Here is a 25,534-nt window from a genome sequence, read left to right as displayed (position 1 = left end):
CAGGGTTGGACCGGGGCCAAGACCTGGCTCTTTTTCCTGGTACCTTAAGCCTAATTTGAAGATTAGCTTATGCCTTCAGGAAACTGGACACAATCAAAACTTCTGGCGAGTTTTCCAGGAAATTCAACATACATTTTCATAACTACACATGCAAATAATTTTTTTTAAACTCACCTGAAGCCTTTGTGGGACTAGGGACCCTGCAAGTCAAGGTGACTAAAATGAGCACAGAGGGCTGCAGGTTTAAGGTCACCAATCTTTTCTGAGCCTGGACTAATGGCAGGTACACTGCAAGATCACACACATTCCTGATCTCAGGAGCACCAGGGCCCTGACCGGGCCTGGTTAAACACCCTCCATCAGTCACTAGAAGAGTGGATCAACCACCAATAGTTGTACTATAAGTTCCCATGAAATCCAGATGCAAAGAAAGGAACTCCTCACTGTTACGTGCATGCTGGTGTTGAGACAGCAGCCACAGAGCCACCAATGTGTGAAGAACAGCTATACCAATCACACCTCTTCAGTAATTAGAATTTCTTTCTAGCTTGTCGCTGTCATTTCCTGCCTCTTATGACATGTCCCACATATCTTTTACTTATATTTTTAAAGCAAGCAAGTTCTAGGCTTCATAAGAAACGTGCTTTAGGAGAAGTGTTAACAGACAACTCAAAAGAAATGTTACTCAACACGGGAGAGGCTGTTTGGAGGTCGGATTTATCTCCATTGCCAAACACTTCCTCACTTTCTGTAAACTGCACAAAAGGTTCATTCAACACCGTTCAGAGGCTGAAAGCGAAAGTGACTCAGACTATTTTTGAAAAGGTCGAGAGAGGGCACTTGCCAATTTTCAGATTTCTCTGAAACCCTCTCCTTTGTGTGAACATCATCGTGAAAAGTATGTCATCCTGAACGGCAAGTCAATGACATTGTGATTTGGCTCTCAAAGAGCTCAGGTCCTGGTTCTGTGCCATGGGTCACAAAGCTGCTTTCAGAGGGCATCTGACATGTCCGTCATTTTCGAATGCCGCTGAAAGGCACCTTGGCAGACAGATCCCAGAGTTGAACACAGGCTCAGGCAGGAATCTGCCCTGCTCTCTGCCTGGCCAGGACTCACCTCAGGGGCGGGGTCCCTCCATCATGGCCTCTCTATTAGAGGAGGTAAGACGACCACGTGAAACCCAACAGGGGGAGGAGAAACATGGCATCTTTTTCCAAGGCAATCCCACCACCCGGGTCCCTGAAAGTGGTACTATACATATGATGCTCAAGAATGATGGCTGTGTTTTGTTGTTGTTTTTTTTTTTTGAAGAAACTAAAATTTCTAAAACTGGATATTCCAAGGGCCAAGGTAGCTAGCTAACTGGTACGTCTTGGCACGTACCTGTTTTCTCTGCCTGGGACTCTGACCACCTGTAGTAAAGGCCATCTGTCACATCTATGGAGCCTGCCCCAGTGCTGACAGCAGGCAAGCTAACACTCCCCTGCAGAAGAGCTGTCCTCGGGCTCCACCCCACCAGCTCCCACAGCTCTGCCCCACCCCACAGCCCACTTTCTGCTCTCACACTCCAGAGGCAGGGAGCAGCTTCTGGACCCATCAATGTCTTGATCAGCTTCTCCTACAACTTTAATCCTCATCTTGTGTCTCTGGACAACTGCAGAGCAGTGAAGGAGGGACAGTGTCTTATCTCCCTGCCCCGTGGCACCTGTGAAGATCTCAGATTCCAACTGGGAATCCATTTCAGCTCCACTGATGGCGGACACCATGTTTCTCTAGACGTCTCTTCCAGGGTGAGTGACTCAGGTTCTCAGACTTGTCTCCAAAAGGCCATGGCTACGAAACCCACCTCCTTGTCCCAACAGGTCTCTTCTGAAACAGGAAACAAATGAAGTATCATGAGCTCATCTGTGTGAGACCTTACAAATTAGATAGCGTTTTTATATAGACCACACCCAATACAACTGTGTCTCTCTGCAATGATCATGAGTAACTAATAAATTCCTTTACAAGGAAAGATACTTTACCCATGGTCTCATTGCTGAGAAGCTGAAACATGGCCAGAGAGTTCCTGTGAACCTTCTGGAAAACAGAGAATGAATGTATAACCACCAGGAATTGTGATGTTAAGAACTAAATGCAAGACTCCAGGTGAGTCGGACCAGGGCAGAACAGCACGACACACTTGTCACCCTTCCCTCCAGATGGCTGGGATGGGTTAGACCCACGTGGAGCTCAGCTCACCTCCTCTTTGAGAAGTTTTGCTATCAAGCCATGATACATACACTCTAGTAGTGAGTTGTGGGGCACGGTGAGATGCAAGGTCATCAAATACTACCACTAGCACCCTGTAGTTCTGACGCAGTGTTCACATCTACCAAGACTGCTCTGTGGACTTACATCATCGTGACACACTGCGACCCTGAGCACAGAATGCCCAGCATGAAGTCTGCCTCAGTTTCTTAAACTAGAAACTGGCAAACCACTTCCTAAGGTGCTGGTGGACAGCAGGCGCGAAAGTGCATAGATAGCACCTGGTATTAAAGGAGTTGCTGAGGGGTGCTAGCTCCAGGTGCCACCCTGCCTGCCTGTCATCAGATGATATGGTAAGGCACACCATCCCTTAGCTCTCCAAGTCACGAGGCAATTGTTGAAAATCCAGGGTAAGGGACACTAGTCTCTCTAGGTTAGTACAAACATACCTGTCGCCATCTTTGGCTATTTGACTGTTTTCAAGCTCAGCAGTGAAACACGTAATTAGCTCTAGTGTCAATCTGTCTGGGACTGGAGTCAAGTGTGACCTCAATGCTCTGGTTCCCTCCCTGTCACAGGAGGAACTGCAGTGCAGATGCTTCTCAGGGGCCATGAAGACTGAGACAGTACCTGCCAATGCAGGTGTTAGTGTGATGACGACATCCGGCCTTATTTGCTCATCTTCCTCACGGGGTGTGTTCAGTGCTCTTGTCAAAATGTCCCCTCAAGACATATTACATAATACCACTTTGTGTGTGTGTGGAGCTGGGGATGAAATCCAGGTCTTCACGCATGCTAAGCAAGTGCTCTACCACAGAGCTACATCTCTCGCCCAATACTGTTTTATTAGAACTTAAAAAAAGAAGTGACATGCAGGTTACTATGAGCTCAAGGGAACAGGGAACAGTCCACTCACTGAGTGGACACCTTTCTTCCAAGCCTCCTGAGCATGCGTTGCATGGACGAGTATCCCAGGGCTGGTCCTGATCATGGGGTGGGGGGGTAGATGTCTATTCTTGGGGTTCTTCATTTTTCCTATCAGGCACCCAGCTCTCTTGCCTGAGAATTATTTTGAAAAACAAGCACCGTCCAACAAGTTGTCTGAAGATTAGCTGCTATGCCTCACGGCGGGGAGCTGAAATGTTGGAGGTTCCCAAAGTCAAGGATGGTAAAAATTCAAAGGCATTTGAAACAGTGAGTTTTAGGGCCTGAGACACACAGATATTTTTGAGTGGAGGTTTAAATCCACCACCTCCACACCTCCCAAATTGGCCCAAATCACAATCCGTGTCTTGCCTCATGTATGCAGAACAGTGACTTTTATCAAAATACTAGCAACTAAGTAACTTTAAAATGTTGTCTCTTTTCTTTTGTGACACATGTATGTCATGTGTAGTTACTCTTTAATATACTATGAGAAAAATCATCTTTGCTCTTCTGATAAAGCTCAATAGATAGTGGCATGCCTATCAGTTGACATTTAACTAGGACAGCCTGATTGTTTAAACACATCTGCCTGCCAGGATCTTTGGACCCCAAATGTGGAGCCTATCACCACGAGTGGAAGCTAAGGTCAAGTGAGGAAAACGGTCAACACCCAGCCAGGGACAAGCCCACATGAAGTATTCATTTTCTGTAAATACTGCGTCCAGGAACTGACACTCCACTACTGTGGCCCACATACAAAGCACTCTCCTAAGTGCTGATAGAAAAGTGACACTGTGACAAGCAAGTTTTTGTTAGCTAAAGGGGGTGGGATTTGACTGATGGGAAAACCACATTATTAAAGAGAATACAAACTTGATGTGATCTTTTAAGTTACAGAAATGAATCAAAGAAAATCAAACTCTCGGCCACCATTAGAACTCTTCTCTTGCCTCAGAAGTTGGAGATTTCTTTTACTGTCTTGGGCAGGTTATAAATTAGCCAGTGCTAAACTATTTCAGAACCCTTAGATCTCATGTTCAGAAATAAAGGAAAATGTGTTTCCTCTTTATTGGGTTTTTCATCCCCTGAATTATAATTGTGCCTGACCAATCTTCCTCCTCTTCTGAGCATTCTTCAACCTAATCTAGTCACATGGATAAGTCTACTGCAGTTCTAGCATGTGTCAGTGTTGACACGGTTCAGAGAAACACAGACACTCTGTGCAGGAGGACAAGCAGCTGCCCCCTCCCCAGGCAGCTCAGCCCCTTCATAACCTCTTGGCCCAGAACCAATCCTCAGTTCCGTGAGAAGAAAATCAAGATAGGTGAACACTCAGGCAGAGGACTGGACAGACACTTTTATCTTGCTGATTTCACTCCAGGACTTGGCTTTCGTATATACTCCAGAGAGTGACTTCCTCAGAACTTGTTAGGAAGTTAAACGGTGCTCAGTCAGCACTAGCAGCCTGGCCTAGGAGTCCAAGCTGGAGAGACAAGTCACTCAGCACACTCTTAATAAGCTTTTTCCCATTAACATAATTATTTCCTGCTCAGTTAAAATAGAAGTGGCATTTTAGCAAGTCACAGACAAGACCAAATGGCCCTGAAACCTTTAAAGCACTCTGAGAACAAGGGCTACCACTTTATGTGCAAATTATCATGCGTGAAACAAGCTCAGCAAGTTTGATCAGTAAATAAGCATGCATGCCACCAGATACAGTCACCAGAGGGCCGAACATGAATTTTAATAAGCTCTTTCTATATTTACTCTGATCAACAGAGCTATCATCTGAAATCTGCACTCTCAGCACCTCAAGTGATAAGGAAGTGGCCCTCACCTTGGCACACACGTGTCAGCAAAGACAGCGGTCCACCTCCACCACTTGATGAATTTCAGAATTGAGACTGAGGGTTGAATTTCCCAAATTGAACACTAAAAGTTTCAGAATTTTAAGAATTAAGTCTGCCTGCCTTCTGACAGCAATGGCGTCCCTGGGAAGAGAAGATGAAGGGACACCTCTCTGGGAGGCAGGTAGGTGTGGGATGCACTTGGAAGGCACACTGGGGCCCGCTGCAGCCGTTCCTGGCTGACAGATGCAACAAAGGCTTCAAGTCTGGGACCTGAGAACCTTTTCACAAGGAAGCCTGGTGATCAGACAGCATCATAACACGTCCGTCCCTTTCTGCATACCTCCTGTCTACGCTGCTTCCCCAGGCCTGGGCCTCTCTCTCCCTTTATGAAGGCTTTACCCCACTTGCCCTGCTACAGGGAAGTGGACAGGGCTGGTGTGTTCAGCTCCTTCCCTTACAAAAACCAAATAGACTGCTAGGGCCAGGAAGCAGAGGAGAGTCTCCACCTCACCCAAGCCATTTCTGTGGCCCATCCAGGGGCACCATGTTTCCTCTTCCTTTGTCAGCAGGCAGGTCTTTATTCACCAGAGGACCAGGCGTCTCTGGTGGGAGGTGGTCTTAACAGCACAATGGCACCAAGCTTCCTGTGGGCTTCACAAGCTCTTTGGCCTTGACTCTGATTGCACTGATTTTTTTTTTAACCAAGAGATTTTATTGGGGGGCTGCCTGAAGGGGGAGAAAAGGAGAAAAGGAGAGGCAGAGAGAGGAGAGGAGGAGGGCAGAGAGAGGAGAGAAAGCAGAGGGAGAGAGGAAGAGGGCAGGACAGTAGTGTGTTCCTGGCCAAATGTCAGGAGGCTGCCTGATGGAATCAGTATGGAAGAGTTTCTTCTAAAGTCCAACACACAATGATTTATTCAAGTGAAAGAGGATGGGGTAAGAATAATTCCCAAGTTTTCTTTTCACTAATTTTATTTATATTAGGTAGTTTTCACTCAGACTATCAATTCATTTTTTCAGGTTGAGATGTATGCGTGTGTCTGTTCCTATGTGCATAACCACTTAGAAACTTTATTTGGTATAATTTCACATTTTTTTTGGTATACAGAAGTGATTTTATTTTCTTAATGCAGCACAGTAGACATATAATCAATATTATTTCCTAGAATGTGCAATATATAAATTATTCACATTAAAAAATTAAGAACGGAAAGCCTTATATGCAGGAAATATTTAAAAACATACCTAAATTTTAACCTGTTTTTTGACAATATATGCTACTTGCTTTATAAATCTGAATGAATTTAACATGATACACATTGGCATGAAGTATACATATGGGTCCATTCCAGATGCGTGACACACCACACGAGCAACTCGCTCTTCCCTTTGGTCACTGAGATTCCATGTGCTGAGGCATCAGAGTGGATCTGAAAGATACTTCCAGAAGTACATTGATCACATGGTATCGCTAGAACTTCTGTTTCTTCTATTCTCCTTTATATCGTGGGGGCCTTTTCTCTTTAAAAGCCAGAAGACCTTCAAGTCTGTCTTTTGTTGGAATGGTCTAAGAAAAAAATATATATTTATACCAAAATGAAAACACAACAGTAAAATTTTATCAAACAGTATCTAAGAAAACTAGTCAGAAGTTCATTCTAAAATTTTGAAATCTACTAGTTATTTGAACAATTCTAATTGTGTGACCAAATTGATTTTCATTACTTCAAATAAGTTTTTTTTTCCTATTTCAAATGGACTCAAAAAATTAAAAGATTACTTTTCACAGCAGCTTAGGTTTACCAACAACAACAACAACAACAACAACCCCAGAAGGCAGAGCCCCTATACTCCCCTAAAGCTGTACCCCAGATTCCTGTTATTGACATTAGTGTGTTAAACTTGTCACATGTGATGAATCAATCCTGGTATGTTATTACTATTAACTATGATACATTTCCATTAAGGTTCACTCGTGTTGCCTGCTGTAAGAGTTTTAACAAATACAATGTCAGATACTCTCCACGACAGTATTATATAGAAGTTTCAATGCTATAAACATCCTCTGTGCTGTGCCTATTCAACTTTGACCTCTGTCACTCAAAACTATCTCTACAGCTTCGCCTGGTCATTGAATTGGAATAACAGAGAAGCTTTTGTAGATGGAATTCTTTCACTTGGCTATATGCATTAAAGGTCTCTATATACCGTCTTACTGTTTGATAGCTCCTGTCTTTTTACTGCTCTCTAATATTCCACGGCTAGATGCACTTGTCTATCCATTCTCCTACTGAAGACTTACATCTCGACTGCTCCTGTGTTTTGGCAATTATGAATAAAGCTTGGTGTGCAGGGTTTCGTGTGGACGTAAGTGTTTCAAATTATTTGGATAAATAACCAAGAGCATGACTGCTGGATCATACAGTGAGAGTATGTCTGCCCTACAAAAACCTGCCCAACGGTCTCCCAGAGTCTCCGAATCATTTACACCCTCAGCAGCAATGACCGAGAGCTTCTGCAGCTCTCCATCCTCACGAGCACCTGGTACCCTCAGTGTTTAGATCTGAGCCATTCTAACAGGCTGTGCTGGCATCTCATTGTCCAACCTGCCGTTTCTCAGAAATTGGCTTCATTTCTCCGATTTTTTGTCATCTGTTTACCTACCTTGGACAGGTATCTATTCAGCTTTTCTGTTCATTTTTTAATTGGGTGGTTTATATTCTTGAGTCTTAACAGTTCTCTGTATATTCTGGATCCACCCTTTATCATGTGTTTGAAATATTTTCCTCCCAGTCTGGACCTCCCATTCTTTAGCAGTATCTTTTACTGAGCAGGTTTTTAATAAAGGCAATGTCAACTTTTTTTTTTCTTTCATGGACTGTGCTTTTTGGTGTTGTAACTAAAAAGTAATTGCCAAACCCATAGAGCATAAAATTAAATTATCTTCTGCAAGTGTGAGAGTTTCTAATTTTACGTCGAGGGTTCCAATTCATTTTGTGAGAAGTGTAAGGTCACTGCCTAGACCTGTTCTTGTCCTGTGAACATACAGATGTTTCTGGACCATTTGTCTTCAAGAATTCCTCTCTACTGAACTGCTTTTGCTCCACTGTCAAACCGTCAATTGGCTACATTCGTGGGTCTCAATTCTGTTCCTTGTCTCCCTGTTTGTTCTGTCACCATTACCACAATGTCTTGAATTCAGGGAATGCAGTCTTCCGGCTTTGTTCTTTGGCAATACTGTCCTGGTTATTTTGCAATGTTTGGACTTCACAAATGAACTCTAGAACACTTTGTCAAGATCCATAACATAATTTGCTGGGAATTTTATTGGGATTGTGTTAAACATATAGATTAAATTGGGAAGAACTAACATTTTGACAACAACTGAATCTTCCTAACTATGAACATGGCTTGTTCTTCTCTTTATTTGGATCTTGGTCTCTTTCAGCAGGGTTTTTGGTTTTATTCCTATACCTCTTGTATGTTATTTTGTTAGATTTGTACCTAAGCTCTTCACTTTTTGAGTGCTGATGTAAATGGTGTTGCATTTTAAATTTTGAATTCCAATTCTTCTGCTGCTATATAAGGAAACAATTGATTTTTGGATATTAACTTTGTATTGTGATATTTTGCTGTTAACTGCTTATGAGGAACTTGTTTAGATGATTTTTGGGGATTTCCCACTTAGACAATCATGTCATCTGTGAAGTTTTATTTTTTACTTCTCAAAATGTACATCTTTTATTCTTTTTCTTCTTTTTCTGTATTGGCTAAGACCCCCAATAAGATGCTGAAAAGGCACAATGGGGGGGGGGGGTCATGCTTGCCTTGTTCTTGATCATTAAGTAGGATGTCAGCATTCTGTAGATGTTCTTACCAAGTTGAAAAAGTTTCACTCTGCTCATAGTTTGCTGAGAGTTTTTATCATAAATGGGTAGTGAATTCTGTCAAATGCTTTTTGAGCATCTAATTGATAATAATCATATAAATTCCTTCTTTAGTCTACTGACATGATGGATGACACTGATTTTTTTCTTATGTTGAACAAGATTTGTATATATGAATAAATCCCACTTGGTCAGAGTATAATTCTTTTTTCAATTTACTATCATTAAGGAACTTTTCATTTGTTTTGGCCATACTCATATGAGAGACATTTGTGGATCCTTCTCCTTTCATGCTATGTCTTCCTCTGATTTAGGTATCAGGGTAACTCTGCCCTCACTGAACAAGTCAGCAGTGTATTGTTTGCATCTATTTTCTGGAAGAGATTATGAAAGTGGTATTTCTTCTTTAAATGGTCAAATGTGCTTTATATACACGTACATACACATATACATGTATATATGAGACTGAGGATTTACTTCACTCCCGGGAATTACTCACCAATGACAGCTAATTTATGTATTCAGACCAGACACAGAGCAACACTCTAGATACCGCTCCTATTAATAACTCTACCATGCTTTAATAGGATCTGATGTAGTGCCCAACTCTCAGGAAAGGTACAACAAAATGCTATTGCTTTTTAGATGCCCTTAAAGTTATATCTCTTAGGGAAAAGAAGGAAATAAAAACATTTCCTTCTTGGACAGAACTACTAATCTGTATATAAAAAAAGAACCCTATAATTTCATCAGTGAACTGTCAGTGGGCAGGAAAGAAGGCTCAGACTTCAGAAAAGCTCATGAGTCTTCCACACCACTGCTGCATGGGAGGCACAAGCCCACGGCCATCTGCTGCCTCTCTGGACTACAGTGAGAGGCAAAGGCCACATGCACAGGAGACAGGGCAAGCCTCGTGAGACGGCCATAGCCTGAGCAGCACTGACTGGTTACTGTATGGTTTTCTGAATTATGCAGAGTCTTTAAGTCTGTTCAGCAGAAGCAGTAGTAGAACTTGGTAACAGTCAAAGAGTAGGAACAACTAACTTCAACCCATTTGTGTGATTGTGAAATGAGAATACAGGAAATCTTACTGAGTGATATATACTTCATTTGAAATACCCAGAAGATAAACAATTGGGAAGGGTGCATCCTTACTGAATTTGTGATTATATTACATACCTGAGCATAACATGCTTCTTCTATGGCTAATCCTGTTACTAAGTCAACCTGAGGATAAAAACATAATTCATTTCAATAGAAGTAACTTTGCAAAATATGGTATAGTCAATATAAACTCAAATTAAATAACCCTATCCACCCAAAACAGAATCTTTTGATATAGTGCCACCAATCAGTATATGGCCACTATGAGAGACCTGAGACCAGGCTTCCTAGGTTCAAATCCTGACACTACCACTTGGGAGCTGTATAACTTAGAAAAGTTACTGAACCTCTCCATGCTTCAAGGGGCTAATCATAGTACTTACCAAATTGGGGTTGGGGGTGGCATACTGTAAGGATTAAATGAGTTAATCTAAGTGAAGCCTTCATAAAGCACCTAATAGATACAAGAAAGCCTGTCGCACGGTAAGGGCTGTGTAAGGTGTCTGCTTTAGTACTGTCACCATCGTGAAAGCGCTGGGATAATCCAATCAAATATTTGCAAATTTGTGAAGCTGCATTTATTGCAAATTATTACAAATTCCATCTTTTTTTTTTTTTTTTTTTTTTTACTGACATAAAGCCAAAGAAGATACAGTGCCTCCTGTGCCTACAAGGAAGAAACACCTTTTTGCAAAATTCCCGTATGTTAGCCAAACTACAATATCTGTCATTAAAAGTCTGAAGTACCTGAGTGCCTGCACTACTCCTCCCGCCCACTCCCCACAGCTCAGGGACCCCACTCTGGAGTCATGTCCCTGGGGCATGCCCAGCACACCCTACAGAAGACACATTGACAAGTCAAACGTGGAACAGAGCTTAGAGCTGGGAATGTTTTTCATAATGTGATACTGATGCTCAGAGTATACGGAATGTCTTTTTCCTTTGGTTTTCTACGAAATACTAGTCAGTGAATCTAATTAATGCAATGGCAAAAATAACTGACATATCATAAGTTGCACAGCATCGGTGAAATTCTGAATTCTGTGATTATAATATGAACTCAACAATAATCATAGCAAAATGAAATCAATGATGTAGCCTAAAGGAACCTTAGAATCTTTCAGTAATAGTAGCGTTCAAACAGCTATATTTTGGAATATTAAACAATAATGTCGAAGTTGGGTGCAATGGCGCACGCCTGTAATCCCATAGAGGCTGAGGCATGAGGATCACAAGTTCAAGGCCAGGCTGAGCAATTTAGCAAGACCCTGTCTCAAAGTAAAAATACAAAAGGGCTAAGGCACAGCTCAGTGGTTGAGTGTCTCTGGGTTCAATCCCTTAGAACCAAAACACGAAAACAAAAAAAGAACCCTCTAAAAGTCTAAACATGTTCATTTAGATTAATCTTCACTATTCATTCTAACAACAAACTTGAGCATTAAGGAACTTACCTCCATCCCTTGATTAATTGCTAGTTTTGCCACTCTCATTGCAACAGGTCCCTAAAATTCAAATTAAACAAATTTTACTTACTATTTATGCAAATTATGTTGTACACCTTAAGTAAAATTCAGAAATTCCCATTGATAGATACATGGCATGGCCAACAACAGTTATGAGCTACTAGATGGAAAATTTCTTTTCTGAGCTTTGCAAGGTCTTAATTAAACAGCAACTATAACAACTGTGTTGCATCAGCAAGTTATCTAGAGGCCACAGTATTCTGTTACGGCAAACTTCAGATCCCTGAAGGCAGCAGGCAGTGACATCCAGCTGAAGGGTTAGAGTTCTTCAACATTCTCCCTAGAGGTTAAGTAGGGGAAGAAAAAGGAAGTCTTTGGCTTAATATCCCACTAACTAGCAGTTATGACTGAAATTAGGGCTGGCAACCAGCCTGCTGCCAGTAAGGATAGGGTCGATGTAATGCCCTTTGGACGTGTGTATCTCTTCTCCCTTAGCACGGATAACTAAACTGTGGAGATGGTGGGTGAACACACACACACATGCTCTGAGCAGGACTCTCACCTTGCATGGGTGTGCCTGGGTCACACTGGAAGGAGCTGGTGGGCACCTTCTGTGAGAAGGACACCACGACTTGTGTTTTCTGGAAGCCAAACTCTTATCCAAACTATCCTATGAAAAGCATACTCCCCAGATAGAATTCAGTTCTTCAATTTCATTTTGAATTTCTAAAATATTCTAATTTATTTACAGGTAATAAATGTGAATTTGTAGCTCATTTTGAATTGAATGGTCTTCTGAATTAAAATGCAAAGTAGGCTCCAAAAAACAGGTGCAACAAAAGAACTCTAAGGAGTGAATGGACAAATGCATAAAAATTGCCATTTATTCTTTTCTAGGGGTTTCTAATATCAATTTGACCCATCTAAATTCTCCAGAAATACTGATTATAGAAGCTTTTTCATTATTTGGAGAGTGATCATTCAATAACAACGTAACAAATACAATAAAGATCACTGCATTCAAACTTGTTTGGTAAATTATATACATAGTTTTCACATCACAAAGTCATTCAATATCCCCTTATACATTTGTTTAACTTGGAGAAAATTTACTTTTAACCACTTAAGTTCTTAGAGGAGTGTCCTTCTGAGGAAAGGTAAAGAAGCCTGCCTGAGGTAGTAATGGAACTCTGGCTTCCACAGTAATAAAGGCAGCTCACTGTCAGATCAGCTGTAGCAGAGAGGGAGGCAGAGGGTGCCACCCGTGCTCAGGCAGGTGGATGTGGACAGTGAACAGCATTAACTGCAAGGAGGCTCACAGGAGAAAAGGCAAGCTGGAAACTAAGGAGTTCAAGAGCCTCCTCCACGGAGCTCCGGAGCACAGAGCCACATATCAGGTCGTGCAGTGCCATGAATAATCAGAATCTGGATACACCCCTCAATTTCAATTCAAATATACCTTGGTCATAAGATTTCAAGCCAAGGAAAGTCATTAAACCAATATTTAAACTATTACTTGCCCTGACACTGAAAGGTTAATAAAATAGGTACTTGTCACTCCGTTTTTCTATATGCTTAACAAAACACAGTTTGCTAATCTTGTTCCCAGGATATGCTGTCCCCAACTGTGAACTGTTTGCTAATCTTGTTCCCAGAATGAGCTGTCCCCAACTGCCAAACTACAAAATGTAACTTCTCTCCCTGCCCTCTCCAGGGAAAGTATACAAGCTCTGCTTAAGCTGTTCTCAGGGCTCCATCTCTCTTTGCTATAGAGAGCTCGGGCCCTAGCATGCTGGTCTCCAAATAAACCCTCCCTTCTGCTGTTGCATAAGACAGTCTCTTGTGGTCTCTTCCTCCGATGTTTCGCCGGACCCTTACATTTGGTGCATTGGCCGGGAACTGCGCATCGCTGGACAGGGAGACCTCGACAAGACTCCTTTAGGGGGGTAAGTAAGGCGCCTTTTCTTCTCCTCCTCCTCCTTCTTCTCCTTCTTGTTTTTCCTTTGCGATCGCTCAGAGTCTGGTTTTTGGCTCAGCGGAGAGCGTGAGCTCTCAGGGCCTTCTGGTTTTTTGGTTTGGGTTGGCAGAGTGTGGTTGTCAGTGGAGAGCGTGAGCTCCCCTGGCGGTGGTGGACAGACGTGTCCCTGAAGCCACAGACCACGTCTTTCAAGGGACGCCTTGAGAGACTCTGGGAGAGACGAAGGTGCTCTCATCTGGGAGGGACGGAAGTGCCCTCATCTGGTATATTCTGCTGCCAACCCGTCTGGTCTTGCCGGCAATTCTTTCTCTCAGGTTGAATTCACTGTCTGTTTTTAATCTTTGCCTCTAAACTTGTGTTACACGTTTACTGTGTGTGTCCGTGTTTGTGTCACGTTTGTGTTGTCCCTGTCTTTGTTCAAGTAACTTTCATTATGGGACAGAGCCATTCCACGCCTCTGTCCCTGACCCTTGATCACTAGACTGAAGTCCGCTTAAGGGCTTAAAATCTTTCTTTTTCAGTAAAACACCGGACCTGGCAGACTCTCTGTGCCTCAGAATGGCCCACCTTTGGAGTCGGATGGCCCCCAGAAGGATCTTTCTACTTCCCACTAATTTGAAAAGTCAGAGATATTGTCTTTGTCTTTCAGCCGGGACCACATAGCCATCCAGATCAACAGCCGTATATCTTAACTTGGCAGGACCTCTGTGAATCTCCTCCTCCATGGGTGAAGCCTTTCCTTGTCCCTGCCCCCGCTCCTACCCCTTCCCCCACGATTCTGTCTCTCAAACCCTCTGCTCCTCCTCCACCCTCTGTTCTCCCTAAATCTCAAGATTTGACTCTACTGGACTCTCCTCCCCCTCCTTATCCCCTGCCCTCGTCCCCCAACCCCCGACACCCTCTAAGTGATTCCCCTGCTGCTGACTCAGCCTCTCCACCATTGGAGGAAGCTGAGCTGGCCCAGTGCCCTCCAGATGACTCCCCCATGGCACACACAGCCCCTCCTCCCCGGAAGAAACTGGCCCAGCTAAAAGAACTCAAAGAACCCGCCGACATTTTCACATCAGCCTACTTGGGATGACTGCCAACAACTCCTAGGGACTCTCTTCATGACAGAAGAACGAGAGAGAGAATCCTCCTGGAAGCTAGAAAAAAATATTCTTGGGCCAGATGGGCAACCGACACAACTTCCCCTTGAACCGACCCAACTGGGACCCCAACACCTTTAAAGGTAAGGAGCATCTGTCCACTTATCGCCGGGCTCTAATAGCGGGTCTCCGAGCAGCCGCTAGATGGCCAACTAATTTGGCCAAGGTAAGAGAGATTATTCAAGGGCCTAATGAATCTCCCTCTATGTTTCTGGAGAGAATTATGGAGGCATATAGGAGATATACTCCTTTTGATCCTCAGGCAGAGGATCAAAAGGCATCTGTCACGATGGCCTTTATTGGGCAAGCTGCCCTACATATTAAAAAAAAATTACAACGCTTAGATGGATTACAAGATATGACTTTGAGAGATTTAGTCAGAAAAGCTGAGAAAGTATACTATAAGAGAGAAACTGAGGAAGAGAAGGAGCAAAGGGAGGATGAAAGAAGCAAGAGACAGACTGAGGCATTGACTAAGGTCCTGGTCACAACAACAAATAGGCCAGAAGTTAGGAGACAGGGAGACAGAAAGGGATACCTGGGCCCACGCCAGAAGCCACCTCTGGCCTCAGATCAATGTGCCTACTGTAGAGAAAAAGGACACTGGGCCAAAGAGTGCCCTAGAAAGAAGCAGCCACGCCAGCCAGCCATTCTAACTCTGGAGATGACTAGGGAAGTCGGGGCTCGGGTCCCCTCCCCGAGCTCAGGGTAACTTTTAAAGTGGAGGGGACCCCAGTAAACTTTGAAGTGGATACAGGGGCAGTATACTCAGCCCTTAAGGCCCCATTGGGCCCTCTGTCAACTAAAAGGTCTCTAGTTCAAGGGGCTAACGGCAGTAAATATCGGGCTTGGACAACTAAGAGGACCGTGGACCTGGGAAAGGAAAAGTCCATCACTCCTTCCTAGTGACCCCAGAGTGCCCGGCCCCATTGATGGGCAGAGATCTGCTCACCAAACTCCAGGCCAGAATAACTTCTAACCCTGAAGGCCCCCAAATGGAATTTCTAAATCCTTCAGTAAAAACTCCTATAGTCATGGCTTTAACTATGTCAGTAAAGATGAACATCAACTCTTCACACCCCCCAAGACTGATCAAACAGGCAAGCTACCCCAGAAATGGATAACAGATTACCCAGATGCCTGGGCAGAAACTGCTAAATTAGGCCTAGCCGTAAAACAACCTCCAATAACAGTGGAGTTAAAAACCTCAGCCTCCCCAATTAATATTAAACAATATCCTCTGAGCAAAGTAGCTAAAGATGGGATAAGGCCCCATATTCAGAAATATCTGGCCTTAGGGGTCCTAAGGCCGTGTCAATTGGCCTGGAACACTCCCCTGCTACCAGTAAAAAAGCCAGGAACCGGGGACTATCGCCCCATTCAAGACCTAAGAGAGACCAACAACAGAGTGCAGGACATTCACCCCACAGTACCGAATCCGTACAATCTGCTTAGCACCCTGAACTCTGAGCGAAAATGGTATACTGTCCTGGACTTAAAAGATGCTTTCTTTTGCTTGCCTCTGCACAAAGATAGTCAGCTGCTGTTTGCTTTCAAATGGGTAAACCCAGAAACTGGAACGTCTGGTCAACTAACTTGGACCAGACTCCCACAGGGGTTCAAAAACTCCCCCACTCTCTTTGATGAAGCCCTCCACAGAGATCTCAACAACTTCAGAACTACGCACCCCGAAGTCACCCTGCTTCAATATGTGGATGACCTGCTACTGGCAGCCGGTACCAAGGAAAACTGTGAGTCTGGGACCCAAGCACTATTATCCGAGCTTGCTCAACTCAGGTATAGAGCTTCTGCCAAAAAGGCCCAAATTTGCCAGCAAGAAGTAATCTTCCTGGACTATTCCCTTAGGGGCGGTAAACGATGGCTCACTGGGCCCAGAAAACAAACCATTGTGCAGACACCACCCCCATCTAACAAGAGGGCAAATAAAGAGGCTAAATTGGCAGCCCTAAACGGAGTAACCATGTTAACACTTTCCACACCGGGGGAACATAAGGACACTGACACTGAACTCCTCGACTTTACTGAGCCCAGCCTGCAATTTCAGAAAGCCCTACACTACGTTAAAAATGTACATCAACTCACTCACCTTGGTTCAGAGAAACTGCAGGCATTCCTGAAGGATCAAGAACAGCGTTTTCCACTAACCGGCTCACAGCAAAAGGAAGTAACTGAACGGGTAACAAAAGCCTGTCGAGTCTATCGATTGGTTAATGCTTACCCTTCCAAGCCTCCTGCAGGAAGGCGCCTTCGAGGAACCAGACCAGGACAATTTTGGGAAGTGGCCTTTACTGAAATTAAGCCAGCAAGGTATGGACTTAAATATCTCCTAATCTTTGTAGATACATTTTCAGGATGGATTGAAGCCTTCCCCACAAAAAAAGAAACGGCGCAAATGGTGGTCAAGAAGATCCTGGAAGATATTTTTTCCAAGATACGGCCTGCCTAAGGTAATAGGGTCTGATAATGGACCGGTGTTTGTGGCCCAGGTAAGTCAGGGGTTAGCCAGGACCCTGGGGATTAATGGAAAGTTACATTGTGCTTATAGACCCCAGAGCTCAGGACAGGTAAAAAAAATAAATAGAACCATTAAAGAGACCTTAACGAAATTAAACTTAGAGACCGGCATAAAAGATTGGACTATGCTCCTGCCTTATACACTGTTTCATACAAGAAATACTCCCTCTGTTTCTTTGTGTAACCTCACCCCCTATGAAATTCTCTATGGTGCCCCTCCTCCAGTAAGGGACATAATCCCAACTCTAAGACCTAACAATTCCTTCCACACCCCCTTGCTTGACAGACTTAAAGCTTTAAAAAAAAAAAAAACAAAACACAGTGATACCTGTGGAAACAGCTGGCCACTGCCTACCAACCTGGGGACGAAGGAACTCCACACCGATATCAAGTGGTGTGGGAAACTTCATCTACGTAAGACGACATCAGGTGTCATCCCTGGAATCTCGCTGGAAAGGATCATACCAGGTGCTACTTATAACACCTACAGTGGTAAAGGTAAACAAAATCACTTCCTGGATCCATGCCTCTCATCTCAAGCCTGCGCCCTGTCCAGACTCTGGCTGGAAATTGAAAAAGACTGGTAACCCTCTCAAATTGCGTATTTGCCATGTGGATAAGGCTATGGACTCTCCCCTTGACCACCAGTAGCCCTAACCCTCATCAGCCCCCGTACAGCAGTGATGGCTAATCACAAATCCTACTGGACAAAAAGTATGATCTATCTCACATACAGCCCCCTTAGGGACCTGGTGGCCATCTCTCCACCCAGACGTTTGTCAGCTGGCTATAGGTCTTTCCTATTGGGTATCCCTGATGAAGAGGATCCCACTAAAATTCCATTAAATCCCTTCCGTACCATAGATAATGGAAACAAACATTATGGATGTAGGGACACGCGAGCTAGATGTAGGTTGGCTAGCCTGGATTATTATGTTTGCCCGGCGGACTATCAAAGCCACAAACAGTCACGGCTGTGTGGGGGAGAAACCGACTTCTTCTGTAAGTCATAGGATGTAAACATACAAGGGCTACCTGATGGAACCCAAACCTCCGCCAGTTCTCAGACCATTGCCCCCTTACTGAAGTAACAGGTACTGAGGTATCTCTCCACCCATTCACTCCTCTCTTCTCCTGTCAGTGCCCACACCGGGTCCCACCGGGTCCTCTTACCAGCTAACCCAAAGCTCAAACCAGCTGAGGAGAGCCCTCAGACCCCTATCCAAGATGTAATGAAAATGGCCTTTAAAGTTGCTTTGTCATCACTGAAAACAGGTTACTAAAAATTTAAAGTCCCTCACAGGCTTTTTGGGATACTCACTCCAGTCTTCCCCTCTGCTCTACCTGTTCTACTGCTCAAGTTTCTGTTGCTAGAAAAATCCCAAACCCCTTTCCCATTATTCTTTTACATCTATCCTTCCTCATTCTCAAATCCACGGAGCTGCTCTCAGCACCGCCTTCCCCGTCCTCCCCCTCTGTACCAGGCCCACAGAAAAGTCTTAACTGACCTTCTCCAGAAGTCTTCACCATGGCTGACTTTAGGACTTTCAGCAAAAGAGTCCCTATAAAAGAGTTCAATGTAGATAAACTTCCTCTTTTCATGTTGCCCTGTTCTACTTGGCCACTGGCTGGAAAAATCAGCACTCCTAAGCTAGACACCCCCTTACTAGTTTTTCACAAAACATGTGAACAGGGCCTCTGGCCTTGAGCTGGGGCTTCACAGAGATGGCTACATTTCTAAGATAAAAAGTTATCAACAGGGCTCCATGGTAACAGCTGGCAGAAAAAAAAAAATTCTCCCCCTCCCAGGTGTCCTTGAAAAGTTAACTTGCCCAGAACAGGAAAAAAAAAAAAAAAAAAAAAAAAAAAAAAAAAAAAAACAGAAACAAAAACTGCTTTTTGTGAACTTCTGCAGACTGTGAACTTCTGAGCCCCTTCCCTTACATGTTGGGTACAAAATTCTGAAACTACCTAAACTTGGGGTTCAGGGGATTAATTGATTACAACAGAAGCAGTGCCCTCTGAATCCGGCTGCAACCAAATAGGACTGTTTCCCTGTCTTCGGTGCTATCTTAGGTGCCTTGCCTTGTCCGTCCCTACAACAGTATAATTCTATATACTTAAACATTATTTATGTTTTCATGAAGTGGTCAACAGATGTGATTAATTATGTAATGGTGCAGATGTTTCCCAGAGTGCTCTATCATGACGCAGGTTCATTTAAAGATCAAATAGGGGGACATACAACCCGGTTCCGCCGGGAACCTGTATCCCTCACTTTAGCCATCTTATTAGGAATGGGACTTGCTGCAGGGGTGGGCACAGGGACCACTGCCCTGGTCCGTGGGACACAACAAATGACCCAATTAGAAACAACAACGGACCAAAACTTAAAGATACTAGAAACCTCCATCACAGCTTTGCAGGAATCTTCAACCTCTCTCTCTGAAGTTGTTTCACAGAACAGGTGAGGGTTGGACCTCCTCTTCCTGAGAGAAGAGGGCCTTTGTGCTGCATTGAGGGAACAATGTTGTTTTCATGCCGACCACACTGGAGTTGTAAAAGAATCAATGAGTAAACTAGGAAGACGCCTTGAAGAGCATCAGAGAGAGAGAGAGGCCCAAAAAGGGTGGTATGAGTCTTGGGTCACACAGTCCCCCTGGTTAACTATGCTTTTATCAGCCCTGGCCGGTCCTTTAATAATCCTTATATTGTTGCTAACTCTAGGACCCTGTTTGCTCAACCGTGTAGTTTCCTTTCTCCAAGCCCCAAATTAGACAAATCAAACTTATGGTAATCAGACAACAATACACCCCACTAACAGACATAAAATGTGACACCCCCCAATGATCACTTTTATGATTAAAAGTAGCCAGAAGAAGAAGTGGGGAATGAAAAGTTAATAAAATAGGTACTTATCAGGTCGTGCAGTGCCATGAATAATCAGAATCTGGATACACCCCTCAATTTCAATTCAAATATACCTTGGTCATAAGATTTCAAGCCAAGGAAAGTCTTTAAACTATTACTTTCCCTGACACTTTACCTTTAATCTGTCTTTAGGCAGATAATTCCCTAATATTTGGGGGAAATACCAAGGTTATAATGAAAGTCTCTTTTTAACAGCAGTAAAATCTTTTTATTTGCTCTCTCTCCATCAATTTAACAAGCACCTGGCCTCTACTGAGTTAAAGGCTCCGTGTTACCTCACACAGGGACTAAGTTAGAGAAGAGCTCTTTCCTGAGACGGCCGATAGGCTACAAGTTGATTAAGAGGGACCATCAACACCTGAAGTGTGGCCCTGTGTGACAGCTCTGGGGATGAGCGAATCAGAGTGGGGCAGGACCAAGAAGCTATCACGTGCTGAGGTGAGGAAAGCCTTCTGGAAGGTGGAACTCTGGGCAAATGTGGGGGGCATGTGCACTTTTGTGAAAAGCCTTCATGACATTTCTAAAGGATCAATGGCCTTGATCCTTTAGATTATAAATCCCGTTTGAGGTAAGTAAACCAAATACAGAGAGGAACTTATTTTGACTTCAGAAATGGCTGGTTATGGGAGCTATAAAAGTTCAAGCTCCATGACGGACAAAGAGATTCTGACTAATCACTTACACAGCAAAAGGAGACTCTTCCTCTTAAGTTTAAATCCTTTAATCTGTGATTTCAGACCAAAGGAACATTTGAAAACATACACCTGCTGACAGAAAAAAAAAAATCCCTTAAAAAGAATCCATCAATGCACGGTTCTTAGTGTTTCCACGTACAGTCCAATAAGTGCACATGTGATCCAGATTTTTTCATGTACTTGTGAGGATCATACAGCATACAGTAAAGCCACGAAGCAATACCCGAATCATCAGAAAAAGAAAGACACACGATACTTTAAACTGCAGCTTCTCAAGCAGGTCACCCAAACAAAGCCATCACAGTGAAAGCCCAGTTAGATCAGCCTCCTTACTTATTAGGAGAGACACTTTAATGTTTGGTCAAATGTGCTTTCTCTACACGGACATACACGTGAATGGAGTCACAGGTGCCGAATGCTGTTCATATGAAATATGAAAGTGAAATTAAAGTGTGGTCACAATATCACCCTCGGATTATCTTCAAGTTCTGGTTTTAATTCTGAAGGATCTTGATTTCATATCTGTCAAACAAGAAATGTTAAACTGGAAAGTCCGCCAATGATACGCCGGGTGTTGTTTTAGTCTTTGTGCTATGAAATTGTCTAAATGGAGAAGCAGAGGAGCTCTAGTCAGAAGTACCTGAGGTAGAAACTCTCTGGCCAGGTCCAGGGCCTTTCTGTAGGCCGCATCCCCCTCCTGGTTCTGCTCTAGGACATGGCTGATCAAGCCCACTGCTTTGGCTTCTTGTCCATCAAGCACTCGTGCAGAGAAGATGAGCTCCTTGGCCAGAGACATCCCGATGGCCCTTGGTAATCGCTGAGTTCCCCCTGAAGGGTTAAGAGGAGAAAGGCAGGCGATCATTAGACACCTTTTCATTTTAGCACTTCAGTGCTTCATTTGTTCAGTCAGTTATTACACAAATAAACCAGGGCCAGAAGTTTATAAGTCAAACTTAGGCACTGGAAACTACTTCAAAACACAGCCCAATTTCTCAGTTTACTCAATTAATACCACCACCAAAGAACTTGAGGATTTTACATCATCAGCAAGTGACTTTGGTACCTCAAATACTGCTGGTGTACTCCTGACTCCAATCCATAGTAACCACTATGTCCTAACCACAAGCAGAACAAGAGGGGACAAGCAATACTGTCCAGGGGTGCACAGCCTAGAGAGCAGAGTCCTGACAAGACTGGCAATTACCTTTCAGCTTACCAAATTCTTAGGAATTCAACCCTCATACTTTTAAAGAATTCTGTATGGTGAATGAATTATAAAGTCATTTTAATTTAGTAAAAGTAAAAACAGACAACCACTGATGAAGTGCAGCTTTGCCCTGCTGGCTCCTCCTCTTTTGGAGATGCTCTCTCACCCAGGCAACCCTACCTCTCAGCTGTCAGGAAATACACTGCGCGGTGGGGTCAGAACCAGGCCTCCAGATTTGACTTTGCCATGTAGCTACTTTGGACTTTATGAAGTGAATACCTCTTCAACTCCAAGGAATGAAGTGGCATGATTCAGGGTAAACTGAGGAGAGGAGTTCTGCAGAAGAGGCCTGCTTTGATGAAAACTGGCTAATTCATTCTCTCCGTCTGCCTATTCCCTGGAATGGCTCCTAGTGAATAGGCCAGGATCTCATTAAACAGAAGGTTGGACAAAAACAGGTAATTCAGATATAGCCTCCATTTCTACTGTTAAGAATACGAAACAGCCACAACATTAGGATTTGTCTATGACTTACCCTTAAAATGGCTGCTGAGCTGCCCAGGGCTCATGTGGCCAAGAGGCAGAGGAGGAGGTGACTGCCAAGTATAGAGGAGGAAATAACTGGATGGCCCACTGTCTATGCAAGCTCACTTGGTTTTATCTGGCCTGCAAAAGTTTAAGCTTTTTTCCCCCACAATAGTTACCAACACTCAAAAACTGGATGCATGATTTTATTCAAAAAAATAAATAAATAAAATAAAAACCAATTTCTACTGGCAAGTCAACTGTGCCACCCCTTTTTGGTGTAATGCTCTCTAGTCTGCCTCAGTTTCCACCACGCCCTATAAGCCAATCTTCAGAAAGAACTTAAAAGGCACATTTGTCTTCAATAATGAAGTATATTCTTACATGCTCAATAATATACAATTAACAGTATAGAACTTAAGATGCTGTTCTTAAACCACAATAAGAATAATGAAATATAAGTAATAAAAAAAAAACTCAATAAACCAGTACAGGATTGACATTTTCTATAGACTGTTTTCATATACAAATGAGTGATGCTTCTGTAAAATGCAGTTATTATTGAGTGTTTAAATTGCTCAGGCAGCTAAGAGATAGTACTTGTATAAAATGTAGCAGAAAATATGTCTATAAAGAACAAAGCATTGCCAGTTTTAAGTAGTAAAGAGTGATATGCTCAGCTCAGCAAAGACAGGTCTGGGAACTAATGAGCAACCTGCAAGGTAAAGACAGTTACCTATGGTATTTTCAACAGCAGCTGGTTAGAACACAGATATAAACAAATAACCCAGATAACTACATTTACTCATTAAGCTGCTGAAAATTTTGATGATGTTCATAATTTTGATGATAGTCATAATGAGCATGTTTAAAAATGATTACTCCTGGGTTCTGAGAAAGTTGAATGCAGACCCTCCCTGTTAATGTCACACTTTACCCAATTGAACCTTAACATTCTGAAAGTCCACAAACTTTATACCCATTCATCAAATCATTCCTCTCATATGATCATTCTCCAGGAATTAGAATTTTGCAAAGACTTGAAAGTGGCAGTTACGTAGATGGAAACTAACATGAAAAACCACTCCCTCCAGATGAGCAGCATGCAGCTTGCTGCTCCGCTCCACAAGGCAGATGCACCACACAACAGTGTGTAGGAGCTGGGGCGGGCAGGTGGGGGCCTGGTGCTGAGGGAGCATTCTGACTCACCGAGGACAGAACATCACGCTGGCTCACAAGCCAGCACTCACCCAGACTTGGCCTTTCCAGGTGACATCGCAAGCCTTCTCTGTCAATGAATGGATTCACACAATATTTGTCTTTTGTGACTGGATAATTTCACTCAGCACAATGTCCGTAAGGTTCATCAGTGTTGTAGCATGTCAGGATTTTCATTCTTTTTTAAGGTTGAATAACATGCCATATGCATTTTGTTTGGGTTGCTCCCACCAAAATAGTAGAGTTTTACAATTTAAAATCATTTTAACCAAAATATAAAAACATAAATATTGTATATATTTATGGGATCCCATGTGATATTTCCATACATGCATACATGTCATGATACTTGAATCAGGTTAACAACATCTGTCTCATTCAACATTCAAATTCCTTTCCTTTAGCTTTTTGAAATGTACAGTACGTAACTATTCTCTATAACCACCCTTCAATAGCACAATGGAACTCTGGGCTCCCATCCAACTGACCAACCTTTTCCCATCTTTCTCCCCTTCTGTTCTCAGCTTTCAGTATCCACCACTCTACTCTCAATCTCTATCATAGACTGATGGTTTTGGATTTTTATATGTGAGTGAGATCATGCAGTGCTTGTCTTTCTGTGCCTGGTTTACTTGAGTTCATATAATGATCTGCATTTCTTTCCATGTTGTCATGAATGGCAGGATTTCATTCTTTTTTGGTGGGGGAGGGATGACCGATATTCAGTGGTATGCATGTGCCATTTCTTCTTTATCCATTCGTGAGTTCACGGACATTTAGGATGTTTCCATTTCTTGAATACTATGAATACTGCCACAATAAACATGAGAGTGCAGACATCTCATCATCATACTGATTTCATTTTTTGCAGATATATGCCCAGAGGTGGAACTGCTAGATCATATGATAGTTCCTATCTTTTGAAGAACCTCCGTAGTGTTTTTCTATATTCCTTTTCACCAACAGTATGCAAGGCTGCCTTTTTCAACATGTCATTCATGGCAACATGGAAAGAAATGCAGATAATTATGTGAACACAAGTAAACTAGCACTTACCTTTGTCTTTTTGAGAACAGTCATTCTTACTGGAGGTGGGTATCTAACTGTGCTTTGGATTCACACTTTTCATATTAGTGAAGTTAGGCATTTCTTCATACACTTATTGGCCATTTGCAGGTCTTCTTTTGAGAAATGTTTTCTTGGGTCTATTGTTCATTTAAATAACGTCATTATTTGTTTTTCGTTTTTGTTTTGCTATTTTTTTAAGTTTCTTATATAGTCTGTATATTAACCCCTTATAGGAAATAACAACTTGCAAATATGGTCTTCCATTCTGTAGGCTGTCTCTTTATTCTGATTGCTTCTTTTGCTGAACATCAGGCTTTTAATTTGATATAACCCCATTTTTCTACTTTTGCTTATGTTTCCTGATTCGAGGAGTCTTGGCAATTCCAAAGTCCTGAAGCAACTCCCCTATATTTTTTTCTAGTAATTAGAATTTCAGGTTTCACACTTAAGTCTTTAATCTATTTTAAGTTGACTGTTGTAACTGGTAAGAGACAGTTTCATTCTTCTGCATGTGGATATCCAATCTTCCCAGCACCATTTACTAAAAAGACTGTCCTGTTCCCAATGCATGTTCTGAACATTTTTGCTGAAAACCAGTTAGCTGCGATGTGTGGGTTTACTTTTGGCCTATCCTGTTCCACTGCTCTGTGTGTCTGTTTTAACATGCTGTTTTGATTACTACAGTTTTGTAGTATATTCTGAAGTCAGATAAAGTGGGATGCCTCCTACTTTGTTCTTTTGCTCAAAATG

General features: G+C 42.9%; 1 protein-coding gene across 6 annotated transcripts in view; it reads right to left on the bottom strand.

Moving 5' to 3' along the window:
- Positions 1-5,976: 5,976 nt before the first annotated feature.
- The window catches only part of AUH (AU RNA binding methylglutaconyl-CoA hydratase), a 173,229-nt gene continuing 153,671 nt past the window's right edge, over positions 5,977-25,534 (bottom strand). For 3 of the 6 annotated variants that reach the window (XM_081262864.1, XM_081262863.1, XM_081262865.1), the window contains 4 exons: positions 21,407-21,594; positions 11,468-11,518; positions 10,092-10,139; positions 5,977-6,592 (listed from right to left, as the gene is read on the bottom strand). In XM_081262864.1, the coding sequence (XP_081118990.1) occupies positions 6,515-6,592; positions 10,092-10,139; positions 11,468-11,518; positions 21,407-21,594 (365 nt within the window). In that variant the 3' untranslated portion in view covers positions 5,977-6,514. Of the gene's footprint in view, positions 6,593-10,091; positions 10,140-11,465; positions 11,519-12,041; positions 12,091-18,672; positions 18,703-21,406; positions 21,595-25,534 lie in introns of those variants that run through there. The other 3 variants (XR_014018247.1, XR_014018248.1, XM_081262866.1) reach the window with 3 other exon arrangements.

This window comes from Spermophilus citellus (genome assembly GCF_964194105.1).
Source record: "Spermophilus citellus genome assembly, chromosome: 12".
Classification (NCBI taxonomy): Eukaryota; Metazoa; Chordata; class Mammalia; order Rodentia; family Sciuridae; genus Spermophilus; species Spermophilus citellus.
This window is presented reverse-complemented; position numbering and strand designations above follow the sequence as displayed.